Here is an 18579-nt window from a genome sequence, read left to right as displayed (position 1 = left end):
GGGCAACCCTCCACAAAAGTCCCAGTTTCTCATGTGGCCCCTTAGGGAAATTAATTGCTCAGCCCAGAATAGATACATGTGGGCCATAAGAAAGATAACACAGGTGGTCCTCGACTTATAACAGTTCATTCAGTGCGGGAAGGGAAGAAATATCAGCACTAGATCACAGTACAAGAATTTCCAAATCAATCTGGATATAATTGCACTACACTTTTTAATAGCAGCATTACCTGTCTGGTTATACAGAAAGATTCCTGGTCAATTCAAACTACTTTTTCAGATACAAATGTTTTTCTTGGTTCTATTTGCTGATGCTATGGATTAAATCTAGAATAGAACTGCAAAAGTGAAATGAACAGCCAAAGTTGTTTAAGTCAAATAAATAAAGAAAATGTGTTTAGAAGTAAATCAAATGCTGCAATATGAAACTATGACCCTTCTCTAATATGTTGATGAACATATTAGTCATCCAAATAGAGTTGTCTGGAAGTTGAGTCATGGCAACTGAACTAAGCTTCATATTACTGTAATCAAGGTTTTGATGCTTGTTAACATATTCCATACATGTATATATAGTAATATAGACAGTGTGAGAGTATAGATACATAAATATATACACCATTCAAATATTAAGACAAGAGACATCTGAATTCTAAAAGCAATAAATAAGCACTGAATTTTATAACAGTTGTGGCTAGAAAGGTACTGCAGGTTTTTGTAAACTCTTTTCTTTCTTGGAACATATATCATGTCTCACTGAATCAGAAACATATTAATCATTTTATTATTTATCATTGCATGTGAACCTGGTCATGGAAGATGCTTTTGAACAAAAGGCTTTTAAGTTTGAATGCCAGATGCACTGGGCTGATGAATCTGATGCTATAAACCATGCAGCAAGTTTAGAGTCAGGTTCAGTTGTATAAGCAAAAGTAACACAGGTTAAAACAAATATTTATGTGTTCTGACATTCTTCCCTGAACTTTAGCTGATCTCTACTTTCCACTTTAACACAATAGCAGACAGTAGTAAATAGAGGAAGCTACCAACACAATGAAGCCTGACTAAGCATATTAGAGTTATTACTCTTAATCTATATACTATACTGCTTTATTAACTACAAGGTATATTTTAAAGATGTATATCAAAGGATCATCAGTACTCTCAGTGATAAATGGGATTAATTCATATTTTATGAGTTCAACTGCAACAATTGATTATATTAAACTATGAGGTCTACCAGAAAATAACTCTTCAAAATGTAATGTTAACTCAGAATCAAACTTGAGAAATATGTAATTCCAGAATCAATGTGGATCTTTACAAAAAAAAAAAATAGTTAAAGGACAATGTTAGAAATGTGTTGGACATTTTCGAATATTTGGAAAACATAATGAAAAACCAGCTGCATTGATTTTCTTAGATGCAGAGAAGGCCTTTGACAATTTGAACTGGGCTTTTTTGTTGTTTTGGACCTTTTGGAAGGTATGAATTTTTTATAGCACTTTGTAAGTGCTGTGATTTGCGATATTTATTTTGCAATCTTATTCCGAATGATCTTGCAATCTTGTTCTGAATGATTCTGATAAGGGACTTTTCCCACACAGTCAATCTGATGCAAGACAAAGCTACTTCCTTATGCAAATTGTTTCTGCATTGGTCTCTAATTTCAGGATAAAATCTTTGTGCCTTTTGTTTGGTTCATGAAATGAGCCAGTTGGAGGTGCTTGTAGCAGGTTGATCTACCTGACTAAAGGAAAGTTGGGTTGGGTCTGTGCCAGGGTCATTCAATCTTTTCTTGAAAACCTCCAGAAATGGAGCATGAACAACTCCGGGAGGCAAGCTGTCCTTTTTATTTTTATTTTATTATTTATTTTATTTTTATTTATTTATTTTGTCAAGCATGTATTAGATAACATATATAAGTATAAACATGATTTGAATACATGAAATCCATTGAATACATGAATATGAATAAAAGGGAACATTAGGACAGGAATGGTAGGCACACTGGTGCGCTTATGCACGCCCCTTACAGACCTCTTAGAAATAGGATGAGGTCAACAGTAGACAGTCTAAGGTTAAATTTTGGGGGGTTTGGGAATGAAACCACAGAATCAGGTAGTGCATTCCAGGCATTGAGTACTCCATTGCTAAAGTCGTATTTTCTGCAATCGAGTTTGGAGCGGTTTACTTTAAGTTTGTATCTATTGTGTGCTTGTGTATTGTTGTGGTTGAAGTAGTCATTGACAGGTAGGACATTGTAGCAGATAATTTTATGAACTACGCTTAGGTCATACCTAAGGCGGCATAGTTCTAAGTTATTTAAGCCCAAAATTTCAAGTCTGGTGGCATAAGGTGAGCAGGAGTGGAGGACTCTTCTCGTGAAAAATCTCTGGACACGCTCAATTGTATTAATGTCCGATATGCAGTGCGGGTTCCAGACAGATGAGCTGTATTCGAGAATTGGTCTAGCAAATGTTTTGTATGCTCTGGTTAGTAGTGTAATATTACAGGAGAAGAAGCTACACAAGATTAGGTTTACAACTCTTAATGCCTTTTTGGCGATGTTGTTACAGTGGGCTTTGGCATTTAGATCATTAGATATTCCATTGATTAATCATTCTGTCAGGAAATTCCTCCTTATTTCCAGGTTGGATCTCCTATGGCAGGCTTCTATCTATTGCTTCTTGTCCTACCCTCAGGTGCTATGGAGAAAAAATCTCTTCCCTGTAACAGCCCTTCAAGTTTTGGAAGACTGCTATCATGTCTTCATGAAGGCTCCCTGAGCCTTCATTAGGCTAAACATACCTTGTTCTCATTATCCTGATGCTATCCCTCTGTTCAGGTCTACTTTATCAAATGTCTTACTGAAGTCTAAGTATACTATATCTACAACATTTCCATAGTTCACTAATTTAGTCACTTTATCAAAGAAGGCAATAAGGTTTGTTTAGCATAACCTGCTTTTAACAAGCCATGCTGGCTTCTAGGAATTAGGCTTCTACTTGGAGTATCTGAACCAAGATCACTGCTCTAATCAAGTTCAATGTTTTCCATATTGATTGGCAATTCAATAGTTTTTTCAAGATTTCAAACTTTTGGTCTTTCATAACCTTACTTACTTACCAGGGCTTTTCTGTATTAAGAGCATTAGTGAACCATTAATGACCTATGGCTTAGCACATTCATTTTCCTGCATCTGAAAGGCATCAGTTATCAGAGAAAGAGACAGATTTTCATTCATCTATACTTGACCTTCTGTTGAGGCTATCTCTATCAAATCATAAAAGGGTCACACTGCAGTTTTGCACTTCCAATAAGCTACAGAGACTGGTTGATTCTTTGGAGGGCAGACCATTGATATTCACAGTAGATCTAAGCTTATGGCATTCAACTGTTCCTTGGGGCATGCTGAATGATATTACATCTGGAAGGAATTAGTCCAGGGAGAACAATAGCGTTAATCCTAGTTTAATCAGCCAACCCCACTCTTGGCAGCTGACATAATGATAGCATACAGATTCAATGGAAGCAGTATGGAAAGACCTTTCAGTATTGCAGTCCCCCAAAACAACTAAGACAGAATTGACATAGACTAACTCTGCTCTGTTGGACAACAATGGAATGGAAGGCATTTTAATAAGCTTTTCTGCAAAAAAAAAAAAAAGTCCTAATCCATTGGATGCCACACTAATATTAAAAACAGTCAATGAAACAAATGCTCAGGAGATGATTTTAAAAAGGAAAATCCATACTACAGTTTATATTAAGCTGATCTTTTTTGTCTGCATGAGTATTAAAGTTCAAGATCTAGAACCTCTGCACATACATTTGTTTTTCCCCTTCTCCATGCAAGTAGAGAGAAGGGGAAAAGTAAGAGGACCCTTCTTCAATGAAAATGGAATTTTCTTCTATTTTCTTGGGGAATATTTACTCCTTATCGATCTACGTGTTAGGATTCCAATCCAGATCTGAATTTCATAAATTTACAGCAAAGTATAAATCATGTCTTACATCTCAAACATGTCCATGTGTTTTGACTTTGAATTTATTAAATGAGAAGAGTTTCATTTGTCTGCAATTGCAGAGTTTATAAAGTATTCTATAAATATGTCCTCAAATGCGGGAATAAACACATCCAAGTTTTTTTCTTGGCAAATTACATTTTCCAGATTGTCTTTTCACTTCCCAATATTGCCTACAGTCCTGGGGTTGTGTGGCAGCTTCCTTTTTAATATTAATCAGAACTAACCCTTCTTAGTTTCTAAACCAAAGTCAGCTAAGTTTCAGCCCCCAAATTAGGGGTACACATATTTTATGTATGCTTGTTAAAAATAGAACATGTAATTTACAAGATCCATACTAAATAATAATAACGGGATTTCCTATAAATTCACTTCATAAAATAGGTCCCACTTGAACCCACTAGAGTCAGAGATTCAGTGGATCCCCATCCGGAATAGTTAGCTCCCCTACAATGAGAAATGAATCCAAATATGCATAAATCTGCCAAAATTGGGAATTAGCATATTTGGAGGTGATACAATCCCAAGTAAGAACAGGTATGATGGAGAAGGGACAGTAGAAAAACAGTTGAATTATACTGACTCAATTTTTGTACCAGAGTTAATGGATTTTTAGAAAGTAAATGTGGCCCAAGAATGTCATATAAATGGAAAATATGCCTGTTCCCTCAATTCTGCAAATTGTTCCTGAATACTGTATGGCATTATAAAAATGAAGAAACATTCTCTGTACCACCACTGGGGGGAAAAAAAATCCAAACAGAAAATGCCGAACAGTAATTGTAGCAAACCTGTTTATAAACCTGAAAAAAATATTCAGATTTATTTTTGTGATAATACATTTGAAAAACAGAATCCTGAAACTGTCCTAAATGAGTATATGTTTTTACTTATTTGTTTGCAACAAGTATAATTCCGTTTTCTCCAAGAAAGGAGTGATATATTGAAGCTGAATTGTTATTATCAATTTGGTCCAGCATTTAAATCTGCTATGTTATACATTGTAGATCATCACATCAGCATTAGAATCATAAAATGTCATACATATTAGCAACATCTATCTTGTGCAAAGCAACAAACATTTTAAAGAGGCTACTTTACATTGAATTGCCATAATATCCACACCATAGGCCAGGGGTGTCAAACTGGATTTCTTTGAGGGGCGGATCAGCATTGTAGTTCTCCTCCACGGGCTGGGGGGGGAAGCGGGAGAGGAGACGGGACGGACACCTCCTGCAGCAACCTGCCAGCCAAAACGGGCCACGGGGGATTGAGTTTGATACCCCTGCCATAGGCAATGGCTTCCAACCATTGTTTCATTAAATACAGTACGTTTATAATGTGCATTTCTTTTCACAAGCATTCTAACAATCAACGTTCCCCCCCACTGTCCTGTACTCAAATTTATATCAATATTCAAGAAGCAAACACTACATAAATATCTGAAATAAGTTTAGGATCATCACTTTTTATGTCTTCTCAAATACACAGAAGAAGGTCTGGGAGTCTACCAGGAGAATTGGAATCAGTCCTTGGTGCCAAGAGAAAAAAATGAAACAAAATGAAAAAAGTCCTCAAGGCTATGAAGAATTTTATCTGTTCCAACAAAGCACACTTTACAATGTTCAAGCAAGTAGCAAAAAGCAAGCCTTCAGCGCAGTCCAAGAAGTAATCATGCTCTCTATTCAAAATCTTTATTTCCTAAAAAATCTTTAGTGTTTTCTTCTGATTTACCACATTCCAAGAGACTTACGAGCACAGTAAAAAAAAAAAAAAGCTGTTGCTTTTTTTAATGCATTCCTGAACCTGCCAACTAGCCATCTTGATCCCCATACAAATCCCTGATCAGCAAGTCAGCATCATAATGTAATATTTGCTTTCAAGGAGACGTGCTTTCTTGTTTTCCAGGCAAGCAGCATCAGGCCTTTTCTGAGCCATACATGTAAAGCAAGATTAAAAACTGTGGGATGTCTAGTTGCTGATATTTCCATGCAGGGAAAGAAAACCTGAAGCTGCCGAGACGGAATTACAGTGGCAACACAAAATATAAGAAGCATGAACACGAAAAAGCTCAACACGGTAGAAGATCAAAAGAATCAATTACACACTGATATCTTAGTCTTAAGAAAATTGAGATGGACTGGAATTGGATACTTTCATCAAAAGATCCTACTGTTTACTATTCAGGACACAAAAATTAAGGACCTGGCAAATCATTGCCAGGAAGGATACAATGGAATCAGTGATTGAATATCTATTAGACTATTACAAAGTCATCCACTTTCTATGATATGAACATGAACATATACCTATCATTTTCCAGAAGAAAATCAGGAATCAGAAATTGCTTTGAAGTCCTGAATTTCATTGGTAAGGGACTAGAAGAAATGTACAGTGAAATAAAAAAAAAGGGCCTTTTAAAAGATATTCAGATGTTTTGATGCGTCTATGTCTACAAAGTTAGAAATGTGCAAGCAACAGCTTTCCCTGACACACTATGGAAGCAAAAACTGGATTTTAATAAGCAGGAAAAAAGAGGAAAAGCAAGGAGGGTGGATACAATTACAGCAGTGAAGTGTGCACTGTTGAAAGACCACGTTGGGAAAGAGCATCCTGAATAAAATTCATCTTAATAGCCGCACCAGTTCTATAATCAGATATTTGATGTTTTAGGGCCACATCAATCTTGCAATTCATATATTTCTTTCAGACATCCCAGCCCTACCATGATATTTATAAAGTAAAACAAACATGTTTAGTGACATTCATTAAAGTATTCAAAAAATCAATTAATATCAGCATTTCAGCTTGGAAACTCCTAATATACTGTAGTGATGCATGGTAGAATGCACAAATGAAATTTTTTTTTTCTGTAATATTTTGCTTATTCAAATATTTTTAGTTTAAATTGCCAATTACTGTTTATCATCTCCCACAAAAATGAGCAATCTTATAAAGAGAGGACATTAATTGGCCTTGAATTTTCCCCCTTTTATAGCAGGAAAATAGCAAACAGGCATTTATATTATGGATGGTTATTCAGGCAGAAGCTGCATCTGTACAATACATAGAATCTGATAAGTTTCAAGCATCCATCAATGGACAATAGCTTGTATCTTACCACCAGAAAAAAATATAAGCTCCTCAAAGATATCTGGATAGATCAAACTGAGCAGGATTATCAATCAATATATTTTCCATGTAGTAATGTTTGCCTTCATCTTCTTCAAAGACTTCTCCTACCTCATCCATGCATATGATCTTGCAGTTGCAATATAGTACTAATATACCCAGAGCTGTATACAATGCCTATGATAATAAATATATTGTAAGTAATAATTTTAAAAAACTGTACTTCAAGCATAGACACTGGGTGATTGCAAAATGTATTCCTGTAATTGTTTTGGGCGCAATACAGAAGTAGTGTGCCACATTAGCATTCTGGAATCCTTTTCAACTTAGCAGTTTGGCCAATAGCCTTAGTCACATGCTAGTTATTAGGGCTGCACAGTATTTAGATCTGACAAGCAGAAAAGTGCTTCAGAGAGTTTATGGGTACATATTAGCACCTGTCACAACTCTTAAACCAAACCTACTCCTAAGATTGCCCTTCAGAGGGCAGCTGCACAATTCCAGGAAAAGACATGGCTACTTTAAAGAGTTCAAATAAAGTTCTCTTCCCTTTCCCGCATTTTTTTTTTCAAAAAAAATCACTGCAGAGCTCCATGGGTATTTTACCAAGGATTAACTATGTTTGACCCAGATTAGCTTCCCTGATTCAGCCAAGGTGAGCTAAATGCTGCCATCTAGCTAATTACAAGATACCACTCAGTGTGAAAAAGCCAAGCTTTGTGTGCTGGACTACAAACTGGGAGACAGCGAGTTCTAGTCCCATTTTAAGCAAGAAACCAACTGCATGACTTTGGTTCAGTCACATCATCTCAGCTTTAGGAAGAAGGTAATAGCCAACCTCTTCTAAAAATATTACCAAGAAAACTGTAAACTAAGACTGACTTGAAGGTAGAAACAAACAAACAAAATCTGAGTTTACAGAACCACACCGAGATCCTCAGCACTTACCTGAACAGCACTTTCATAAACAGCTTTCTGTGGCTGCAAATACTACACAAGTAATGTAATTCCTACCATTTGTGGAAGTTCATTCTGGAATGCAATCAAGGCTCATTACCTTGAAAACCTCTTTCAAAGAGATGTGTTTATTTCTATGACCACTTTTTCGCCATAGTGATTTGAAATGTGAATGGAAACTGCAATATAAAACAGACAATTCAAAACCAAATAAAAATTAAGTGTAAAAAGTAATATTAATATATTATAATAAGTATAATATCGACCCATCTGGGTTTCACTAACTTCATACCTTCATCCACGTGCCTGGATTAAGAATCAAAATTTTAACGCTTTCCAGAAGCTAGAACTGTCAGGACCAATCTGAATCCTGGTGGTCAGGTGTTCCAGAGGACAGACATCACAACAAAAAGGCAAAGTTCCTGGGTTCTGCAAGATGACATTCTTTAATTCATGAGACACAAAGCATGTCCCTCTTTCCATATCTAACAGGAAGTTAAGATATCCCTGGAGGGAGAGATTCCTCCAAGTATGTTATGAAAGGTTTTATAGGTGACAAGCAGCACCTTAAATTGCATCAGCAAGTCTACAGGAGGTCAGTAGAGCTCATGTAGCAAAGTTGTAATCAAACACTCATTATTGTCGGTGCCACTCCATTCTGGACAAATTGCAACTTCTGGATGTTCTTCAAGGGCAGCCCTATATGCGTTACATTGCAGTAATCCATTGAGTAGGTGATCAAAGCATGAGTAACCACCTATGAGAAAAATATCAATAGGGAATGCTACATGCTTAGAAAAAAAAGAGGGGAGAGTTATGATTGCCTGAAGATAATTGTTCCTAGATTGAGCCATTGGTTTCCTGGTTTAATCCAAGAGAATTTGAACTGCTTTCTTTTAACCAAGACAGCCATTCATCGATCAACATGATGCAGGCTTATCATGCATTATAGTAACTTTCCCCCATCAGATACTCCCTATATAAGTTGGGACAAGCCTTTTAGCCATGATGATTCAGAGTTATGGAAGTTTAAGGCCAATATATCTGAAGGTTGAGGAAAACTGCAAACAAAAGGGAAATAGAATGTTTCACACTCAGACTGCCTCATATTTTATTTCATCTATATTAAACAACCAAATGCAGAACATTAAGTTTCTTACATAAAATCTGCCTCAAGAGAAATCAGAGATTTTGTATCCCAGTAAATTAAAAACTATTAAAGAGATCCTACACCTGCCAGGTGACAAAATTAAGTGCCTTACGTGTGAGAGAGGCTTACCAAAAGCGATTTAAGCATTTAAGTTGTGCAGTACAGATAGCCCTCAACTTACAACATTCATTTAGTGACCATTTGAAGTTTACAATGGCACTGAAGAGTGACTAATTACCGTTTTTCACGCTCACCTCCTTTGCAGCAACCCCCATGGTCATGTGATCAAAATTCAGATGCTTGGCAATTTCCTCATATTTATAACAGTTGCGGTGTCCTGGGGTCATGTGATCACTTTTTGCAACCTTCTGACAAGCAAAGTCAATGGGGACACCAGATTCACTTAACCGTATTAAGTGCATTTAACAACTGCAGTGATTCACTTAACAACTGTGGCAAGAAAGATCATAAAATGGGATAAAACTCACTTAACCACTGTCTTGTTTAACAATGGAAATTTTGGGCTGAATTGTGGACATAAGTCAAGGACTACCTGTATATCTGTTGTGGCCCACCAGTGGCCTGCGCGGATTGTGGCTGATCCCGATGACAAGGAGGCTGGTGTGGTGTTGCGCCAGCAGCCTATGCAGCTGGCGCTCGAGTCGGACAGCGAGGAGGCTGAAGAGGATGTGGTGCCAGAGGCAGAGACTCAGCCAGGGCCTTCAGAACCTCCAGAGGCTCCTTCAAGTGAAGAGAGTGAAGTTGAGGAGCCTCTTCTCAATGCTCGAGCACGCAGGGCTGCCAAAAGGCAGGAGTGGCTACTCAGAAGGAGGTCTCCTCAAGAGTAAGGCTTGGGGTTAATTGGCCACTCCCTTAGCCTATTTAAGTTCGCACACAGATAGCAAATGTTGCTGGAAACAACGTTTGGCTACACAGAGCATTTTGAGAGTGAGTTTTTTGTTACAACTTGGTTTCTGGGCTGATTGCCAACCCTTGTCGGACTTTGTTTAATCTCTGTAATTCATAGCAGGCTATTAAGGACATTTGTGGTTAAAGCCTGCATTTTAAAAGGGGTCTGTTTGTATGAAACAGAGTTTTTGGAGCTGTGTGTGTGTGCTACACTTCTTGGGACCCGTAGCTGGGGCAGAACAATATCCTTATCACTAGGCTTCAAGAAGATAACTCCTTAACCAGCCTTCCTTAGAATGAATCTACCTCTTATTCACAATTTTTTAAGAAAAAATCTTCACTGGATCAGATCTGGCAAAGGAAGGCAGATGTGGAAGATTGCTCTAAATAATTTGGTTCAAGCTATACTAACAGAAGGATGTGGCAGTAGAAGCTACACTGAAAACCTTCATTCCAGCTTCCTCAAAGAAATATTGCATTATTTTCTGGAACCCATGGTCCTTCCTTTTTTAGCCATAGGAAACACATAATATTTCAAAGGCATGAAACATTATATAAAGAGGTACATCCGGAGCTTGTTCCATAAAGTTCATTCTTTGGCATTGCCTAGTTCAAAATAATTTGTCCCTGGTAAAAATTATCTTGTTCTCTGCTGCAAGCTTGTTGAGAGACAGAGAAATCTGAAAGTCTTCTTTTAACCGAAACTGCCTCACTCCCACAAACCTATTCATATCTACAGCACAAATGTGAATAATACATTTTCTCTTAGAATATTTTGTTGCCTAAGAGCTTTGCCAAGGACATTAAAGCTTTTATCACTGGTGTTTCTGCTTAAGAAAAAAAATTCTTTAATCAGGATCACATTGTCTTATAAAGCACAGCTGTTCTCAATTGTAAATATTCTAAAGAACTACCACCACCAACTAACACCTCTCTTGGCTACTGTCTATGAAAGCCAACATCAAATGAATAAACAAAAATCTAGTGAAATTAATAGCAGTTCATAAAAGAAGGTAATCTCTAGGACTGGCTTTGTATTCAAAATGGCCATGGCCATTTCAAAGCAAAGCTTTCTAGCAGTTCGATTCAGATAATTATGGCAAAGAGGATATACTGTAGATCAGGGGTGTCAAACTCAATTTCATTAAGGGCCACATCAGGGTGATGTTTGGGGGGGGGCGTGGCCAGGGTGTCGAGTACCGCACACAGCCATCCCGAGCTCCATTTTCAGTTGCAATGGTTTCCTGCAGCGATCTGCCAGCGAAAACAGAGCTTGGAAGGGCCATGTGCGGCCCACCCGAGCTTCGTTTTCGATGGCAGAGGCACCGCAGGCCAATCCTTCGCTGTTTCCAGGGCAGCCCCGTGGGCCATATCTAAGCGCCCCATGGGCCGAATGCGGGCCATGGGCCTTGAGTTTGACACCCCTGCGGTAGATTCTACCACTAGGCAGTTCTTTCACTTAACCCTTAGTGAGATGAAATATAGTTCAGAGTCACAGCTTTGAATGTCTGGAAGGCAGGAAGAGGGTGAAAGCCATTTTCACCTCCCCAGTAGTTCTTATATCCCATTGGGGTTTTCCTGCAGCAGTATTGGATGAGTGAGCAGCATTTCTTGGCATTTGGTCAGATGCCCTATTAACAGAATCCTGCCAGACTAAAACAACTATCTCCAATAAGTATTCAATATACTCTGTGAACTGCTGAACTGGGGTGCCTTTCACCTCTTCCTGTCTACCAGATATTCTAAGTTCAGCTGTCTCTTTATCCTCTGGAAAAGATCCCTCCCATGATTCTGGATTATATTCTATCATACCTGGTTAATCCCAAAAAACTAAACAGGACAATAAGTAGGTAAATGCTTAGATGGAAGATCACAAAGAATCTCACCACCATAGTTGTGAGATTAAAAAAAGAATTCTAGAAGGCTGCAATGATAAATTGCTTCCTTATTGTTGCAAAGGAAGTAAAATAGTTACAACCCCTTTTGTCTTCATGATGAGAAATTGCTTTATCTCCCTCTAGTTTAGAAGCAAAGTGTACTTATGCTGGTTCAGAAATAATACTTAACTATAATTAACACAAACCAAAGGAAGGGAGATGGAAGGAATGCACAGACTGATATTAGTTCTAACTTTAACAGATAACCTGCATGCTTTGATTATGACTGCCTCATCAACCATTGCTAACCTTCTGGACTGGATAAACCATTAAGCCAATCAGGCTACAGTCTAAAATACCAGATCAAGTGGGACTCCTGCTGTGGTGGGAATTTTCCAAGGTCAAATTGGATAAAGATTATTAGACTGAATTGGTTTCAGGTCGCTGTTTTTTAAATTGCTTGTTGCACAGAGCAAAGCAGAACCGTGCATTAATTCAATGCAGGAACTGAAATTATTACATTTTTATAAGCATCAAGAATGTTAGAACATCACTGTATTCATGTCTAACAAAGCATAGCTAACAATAATTGGTGGCATAATTGTGTGCTCTTCCCTTCAGGTTTTCTCTTCCTTCTTCCTCCCCCTCCATCCAAAGGAAAAAAAAAGGTGGTGCAAGAAAAACAGTTTCTTGACCATATGGCATCAGAAGAACGAGTAGTCAAAACCAATGATATCCTTTTGCAGAATCTTGTCACTGAATGAATAGCTTTACAGAAACTCATCCCTGATTTTTCAGAAGTACAAAAATAAGACTCCAGCATTTCATACTATCCCTCAAAACATTTGAGTGTGGTCCACTTGCCCTCCAAAAATGAGTCATCAGATGATCATTTTTAAGGAGACATAAACAGGAACTGATTTAAATGTATTAGGGAGTGGCCATTAAGTGCATTTAATCTAGTTGCAAATAAAACAGTATCACATTTCATTTTTTGTCTTAGTCATACAGCACTCATTTGTTCTGGTCACACATCCATTTGGCATGTGGTCCTCAACAAATCACTCTCTTGTGAAGTGCAGATCACCACTAAAAAAGCTGCACATTCCCATGTTACAGAAACATCATTTTTTTGACAATCATCCTTTCCATCAAGAAATCATAATTTTAGCCTCAATTTCCCTACATTAGACTCAACAATGTATAGAATTATCTTCAAATCTTTGAGGATTCTGCCACAAAAGACTAACCCAGAGAGGACGGTATCTTTAATAGCCAAATCTTATCTATCATGCACAGACAGGCAAAACTGTGGACAGACTGACTTATAGTTGGCTGCTGAAAAGAGCCCCTTAAAGCTAACTTTCCCCTCATGTCGGGCAAGTACTGGGACAGCCCGGAAGTGGAAATTCAGGAACAGCAAGACTCTGTTCAAAGGCTGCTTTGAAGAAAGACAGCAAGTACCGTCAGCTAATCCAGCTCTGCTTTGTTCCCTCACAGGAAAAAAAAATAATAATTTGTTCATTATGCCCCTTAAATATACTGCTTCCTTTTTTAAATTAGGAAACATTTATTTAGCTATGCCTACAAGGGGTAATTTATTTTATAAGCCGATCCAGGCTGTTATTTCTGGAAATAAAGATAATGTAGCAAGTGAACATTTAAAGTTTTTGAAGCAGCTAAGATTCTGAGTGTAAATGTTTGCTTCTAGCTTGCCCCTAAGCAGTGAAGTATAAATAGCAGCAATTATAAAGTTTCTGGGGAAAAAAGACTGCCTTCTCCACAGTAATTTATAGTTTATTAGTAAAGTATCAATTCATTTTATGTATCTAATTGAAACAGCAAAAAAAATAAAATAAAAGTGATGCTTTGTTTCCAGTTCTCCTAGATCAGGATGCCCTTCAATCAGTCCAGGGCTGTCAAACTCGTGGCCTGCAGGCTGAATATGTCACGCACTGGCCACGCCCACGCCCAGTTTAGCGGAGGGGAAAAAAGTCCCAATACGTCATGTGACGTCACCGTGACAATGTGAGTTTGACACCCATGAATCAGCCCAAAGGCTACAGAAAATTGGGGCCACAGTCTACAAGTGATGGGGCCAGAAGCCATTTTACCTAACAGCCCCCTTTAAAACTAAAAAAAGAGTGCGAGCTGAAATGTTTGTACACACACAACCGTCCCCTCATTCTAGAGCAGTATTTTTCAAACTTGGCAACATGTAAGAAGTGTGACTTCAACTCCCAGAATTCGTCAGCCAGCATGCTGTTTTTTTTTTAAAAAAACACTCTCTATTCTAGAATAGACAGTAGAACTTAGATGGCTCCTATTCATTTTTTGCATCTTGCCTAGGCCTATCTTAGCACGGATATTCTGCCTTTAAGCCTGACATAAATCATTTGTGTAACATAGCCACAAGTAACTTCAATCAGCAGCTTTAGGCATGCAAACATGGAAGGGGAGAGAAAAGTAACTTTAGTGGGGATGAAGAGAAGCAATATTCAAAGGCCTGTCATTAGATATAGAGATCAAACTGAAGAAGTGTATTATCATTAAAAGTGTTTTTCCTAGTTGGAAAACACCACTTAAGTATGGCATGTTTTGAAAGGACTGTCCTTTTTTATGAACCAAAAGACTGTTTAAAGGTGTGTTTGCAATGATTCAATATGCATCCTGTATATGCATCCTGTATAAAATGATGTCAGGGAAACTGCTTTTAAAACCAAAAGACAAGGCGAGGTCTTTTTCTCATCCCACCAGTTTCTACCATTTCAAGTTTTCTCCCAATCATCACACATTCACCCATAGTTCAGCGTAAAATTGTGGAGCAAACTAGATGGGTAATTTAAATTTTATTATGCTTCATCAGGCACATCCAGTTTGTTTAGGGAAAGAGCAAGAAATTGGAAAAAGAAGCCGAGGATCCAAAAAAACTGAAAGTACCTTCTGAATTATTTAATGAGCGTGTTTGTAAGCCTGAAAAATCAACAGTATGATAAATTCTAGAATGTTTGCATAGGATGACTACATACGCCAATGAAACTGAACTGCAACAGCTGTTTATACCTTAAAAGCTCATAAAAATTTTACCCTCACACCAATATTCAGGGTTTTCTCCTTCAGATACAGTGGAATGCTTTGTTTCTCTTCCAGATGTGTCCTCTACGCAATAAACTTGTATGACAGTGAGACCAGGAAGCAATAATCTGTGGCACTAATATTTATCTTTCCGTCTGCAGGGAATCTGAGATTTGGAGAACACCCACTTGCGTGAACAACAGTTGCTGTAGTACACACCTATTTTCCAACTGCAAGGACCAGCCTCAGATAGCCCAGGATTATCCAGGTGTCTAGCAGCAGGGGAGAAGCAAAGCATAAATAGCACTAATGAGCATTTATTCTATTATTTACTTCCACCCTGTAGCTAAGCATTTGCCGTTGACAGGAACAACCACCGAGGACCCCATAAACTGCAATGGTATTTCATTATTTATCTAGATTACTACCAATCTTCAGAGAAATTTAACCCCACCCTTAGAATTTAACCTCACCCTTAAACCAGGAACCTTATAGTTTCCTCTACAGATTGAAGCAACATAGTTTTTTTTTTTTTAATGTCTCATTGGTCAATAAACTATCTTTTACCATTAACAAGCAATGCATTTTTAAATACTCAGCAACCATCAGCTGTTTGTCAACACAACCATTATGTAACAACTATGTAACAAAACTATTAAATCAGTATTCCACAAATGTATAAGTTCAAAAAATGCCTGAAAGCACCAGGTTCAAATTTCTCATCTAGTCTCACTGTGACTTTGGACTAATTGTCCTCAGTCTACAGCCTCACAAGATTGTTTTTAGGAATATGAGGAGAAAATAGTAATAAGGATCACTGCTTGGAGTCCCTTATCAAGTTAATACGCAGTTTATCTCAGTTCCAGCCACAAGACATCTTCCTAAACCTCAACTTTTGTTAGCAGCCTATGAGTGAATCTAGAAAACTTATCATCCGTGATACAATTTATTCAAAATCTTTTAAAAGTTTGCCTAAAGGACAAAATTCCATCACAGGTTGACTAAATGAATAATTTATCCCTAACAGCACAAATAAATAAAGCTCCCCTCTTTGCATTTTGGATCAGGAAGCATTTGAATAGGACAGTTGTGAATTTATGCATGCACATTCTGAAATAAATGCCACTGAATTTAATGATACTGAGCCCACCTGAGTTGACGTTTTTTCAGTAGACAGCTTAATCATTCTTGATCCTGATAGAATTATCATCAGGACTTAGCAATAACAAATGGTTTTAAGGGGGTAAATTTAGATTGCCAGCCCAATTTTCCACAACTGCCCTCCCCTGAACCAAGGACAAGAAGGCATGGCCTTAAAGGGGAAGAAGGAAGGAAGGCTGTCTCAAAGTAGGTACCTCCAATAGAATTCAACCCCCCCTCCCCTTCCTTATGGGAGAGCGGGTACCATGTGACCTAGCTGGCATTTCTCCAGCAGCCAATCACAAAACTCCCGGCAGAAGAGGCACTTCCATTCATAAAGAGAGTGGATGCCTGCCACAGAAGTTTGAAACAGGTATTTGTTCTACCCGTTCATTTTCATTTTTATTTTTTTTTGCAAAGGGGGGGGGGAAAAAAACCTCTTCAGCTGCTTATTCTAAACGCGGCACGAAACGCGGAAATGCCACTAGATTTTAACAAACACTGACAGGGGCAGAGCTATATATAATCCTCTTCCTTTCGGCAGAAAGGGCCGCTTTTGACAGGCATTCTAATCCAGTTCTTCCTACAACTGGGATAATGTGGAATAATTGTCACTGGCAAAACAACCAAGAGGCGCATTTCATCCCATGTCTTCCACCAGAGAACAACTTGCACAGGGCTGCTTCCACGAATCACACCCCCCCCCAAAAAAAATCTCTGCTTCACCGTCTTTCGTTTCCCTTCAACCCGGCGACCGAGTCACCTGCCCCCTCTCCGCCTGCAAGAGAAAGGGCCACCCATTACTACTACTCACGGCAATCTGCTTCGTCACTATTATCCAAGCAATCATCGTCCTCGTCACATTTCCAAATGGAAGGGATGCACCGCTCGTTCCGGCACTGAAACTGGTTCTCTTCGCACTCCTTCCCGGAGCCTGCGAGGGGCCAAGAGAGAGAGAGAGAGAGAGAGAGAAGATCCAATACAATATTTCGAATTTCACGGAAAAACACATGTACAAGAAGAGAAAAAGCGCGTGCACGCACGCACAAAAACACACACATACACACACCCGGCCGATCCCTCGCAATTCCTTTCTTAGCCGGCAGCCCCTCAACGCGCTAGGCCACGATTCTCGCCTTCCCCAGAAAACGCACAAAGGCTATTATTGGCGAGGAAGCGTCTTCCCCAAAGAACGCGCCCTTCTTCCCAGGGCAGGCCACTTTTAGGGGAGGTGTGACCGATCCCTATCCTTGGATGCGAAGGCGATCGGCAAAGCAGGTGGACAACAAAGGACCGTTCCAAGCCAAGAAAGGCGCAGAAAAGATGCGGAGTCTCCTCGCTTTCTCGGTTCTCCCCCCCCCCCCCAAAATCCTACATACATTCGGGTATTGCTTGTATAAGAGGAAGCGGGGGGGGGGAGACGGCAAGCTGTCGCGCATTTATTCCTCTTAATTCCTGGTTGCATTTAAACCGAGGCAGGGGCGGGAGAAGAGGAACGAAGAATGAATGGGCAGATGGCGAATGAAAACCGCTTTGGAACAGACGATGGTCGCAAGTGAGACCGGTCTGTCCGCCTCCAGGTTAGCTTAAAGAGACTCTCTTCCAGGAGCACCGAGTGGCACCCTTATCAATTACTCCGGGACATCTTCCTGCACACGCGGGTCTCTAGGCGATACCAAGCCACACAATAGCTCTCGCCTCGCCTCTTTACACACATGCACACACCCCTGCACACAATCGGATTCCCTCTCGCGCGGGGAGGGATCGCGCAACGCCAACCCCACGACTTCCGAGCAGCGGCACCAAGCCGGCACCGGGCGAACGCGTGGCGCGCACTTGCCCGGCAGCTCTGAAGCCCGAGCCTGCCGGTCCTTCCCCCTTCGCTGCCCGACCCACCTCTGGCGCTGTGGAGCTTGATCAGGAGCAGATGCAAGAGCAGCAGCCTGGTCAGAGCTGGCCGACACATCGCGCGTCCTTTCCCCGCTGGCTCTCGACCCCCGACGCCGCTGGTCGGAAGCAGCCCCACGCGCTACCTTAGCAGACTGTTATCTGCGGGCGGGCGGATGTTTCCTCCGCCGTGTGTGCATTTCAATCCGACTAGTGACGCTCCCCCACAGGGCGGGATTTCAGCAGCCAGCGAGCCAGACCTGAGCATGCCCGCCCCATAGGCGACCTGGAGGCGGGACCATATAGCCCGAGCAGGGGAAACGGGACCGCCCTCTTTTTGGATTTGGAAACCTCGGCGGCAAAGCGATCTAGTAGCTTCCTGTGATCATATACAGGCGGATTAAAGTCTTTGGCTTTGGTGGAG

At 39.7% G+C, this 18579-nt stretch overlaps 1 protein-coding gene across 1 annotated transcript in view; it reads right to left on the bottom strand.

Annotated features, from left to right (window-relative positions):
- LRP8 (LDL receptor related protein 8) overlaps positions 1-18234 on the bottom strand; it is a 200991-nt gene extending 182757 nt beyond the window's left edge. The window contains exons 1-2 of the mRNA XM_070939536.1: positions 18165-18234; positions 17083-17202 (exon numbers count right to left, since the gene is read on the bottom strand). Coding sequence (XP_070795637.1) covers positions 17083-17202; positions 18165-18234 — 190 coding nt within the window. The remainder of the gene's footprint in view (positions 1-17082; positions 17203-18164) is intronic.
- Positions 18235-18579: the final 345 nt, after the last annotated feature.

Source organism: Pituophis catenifer, unplaced genomic scaffold, assembly GCF_029215685.1.
Source record: "Pituophis catenifer annectens isolate HBS135680 unplaced genomic scaffold, rPitCat1.0.hap2 SCAF_3, whole genome shotgun sequence".
Taxonomy (NCBI): domain Eukaryota; kingdom Metazoa; phylum Chordata; class Lepidosauria; order Squamata; family Colubridae; genus Pituophis; species Pituophis catenifer.
This window is presented reverse-complemented; position numbering and strand designations above follow the sequence as displayed.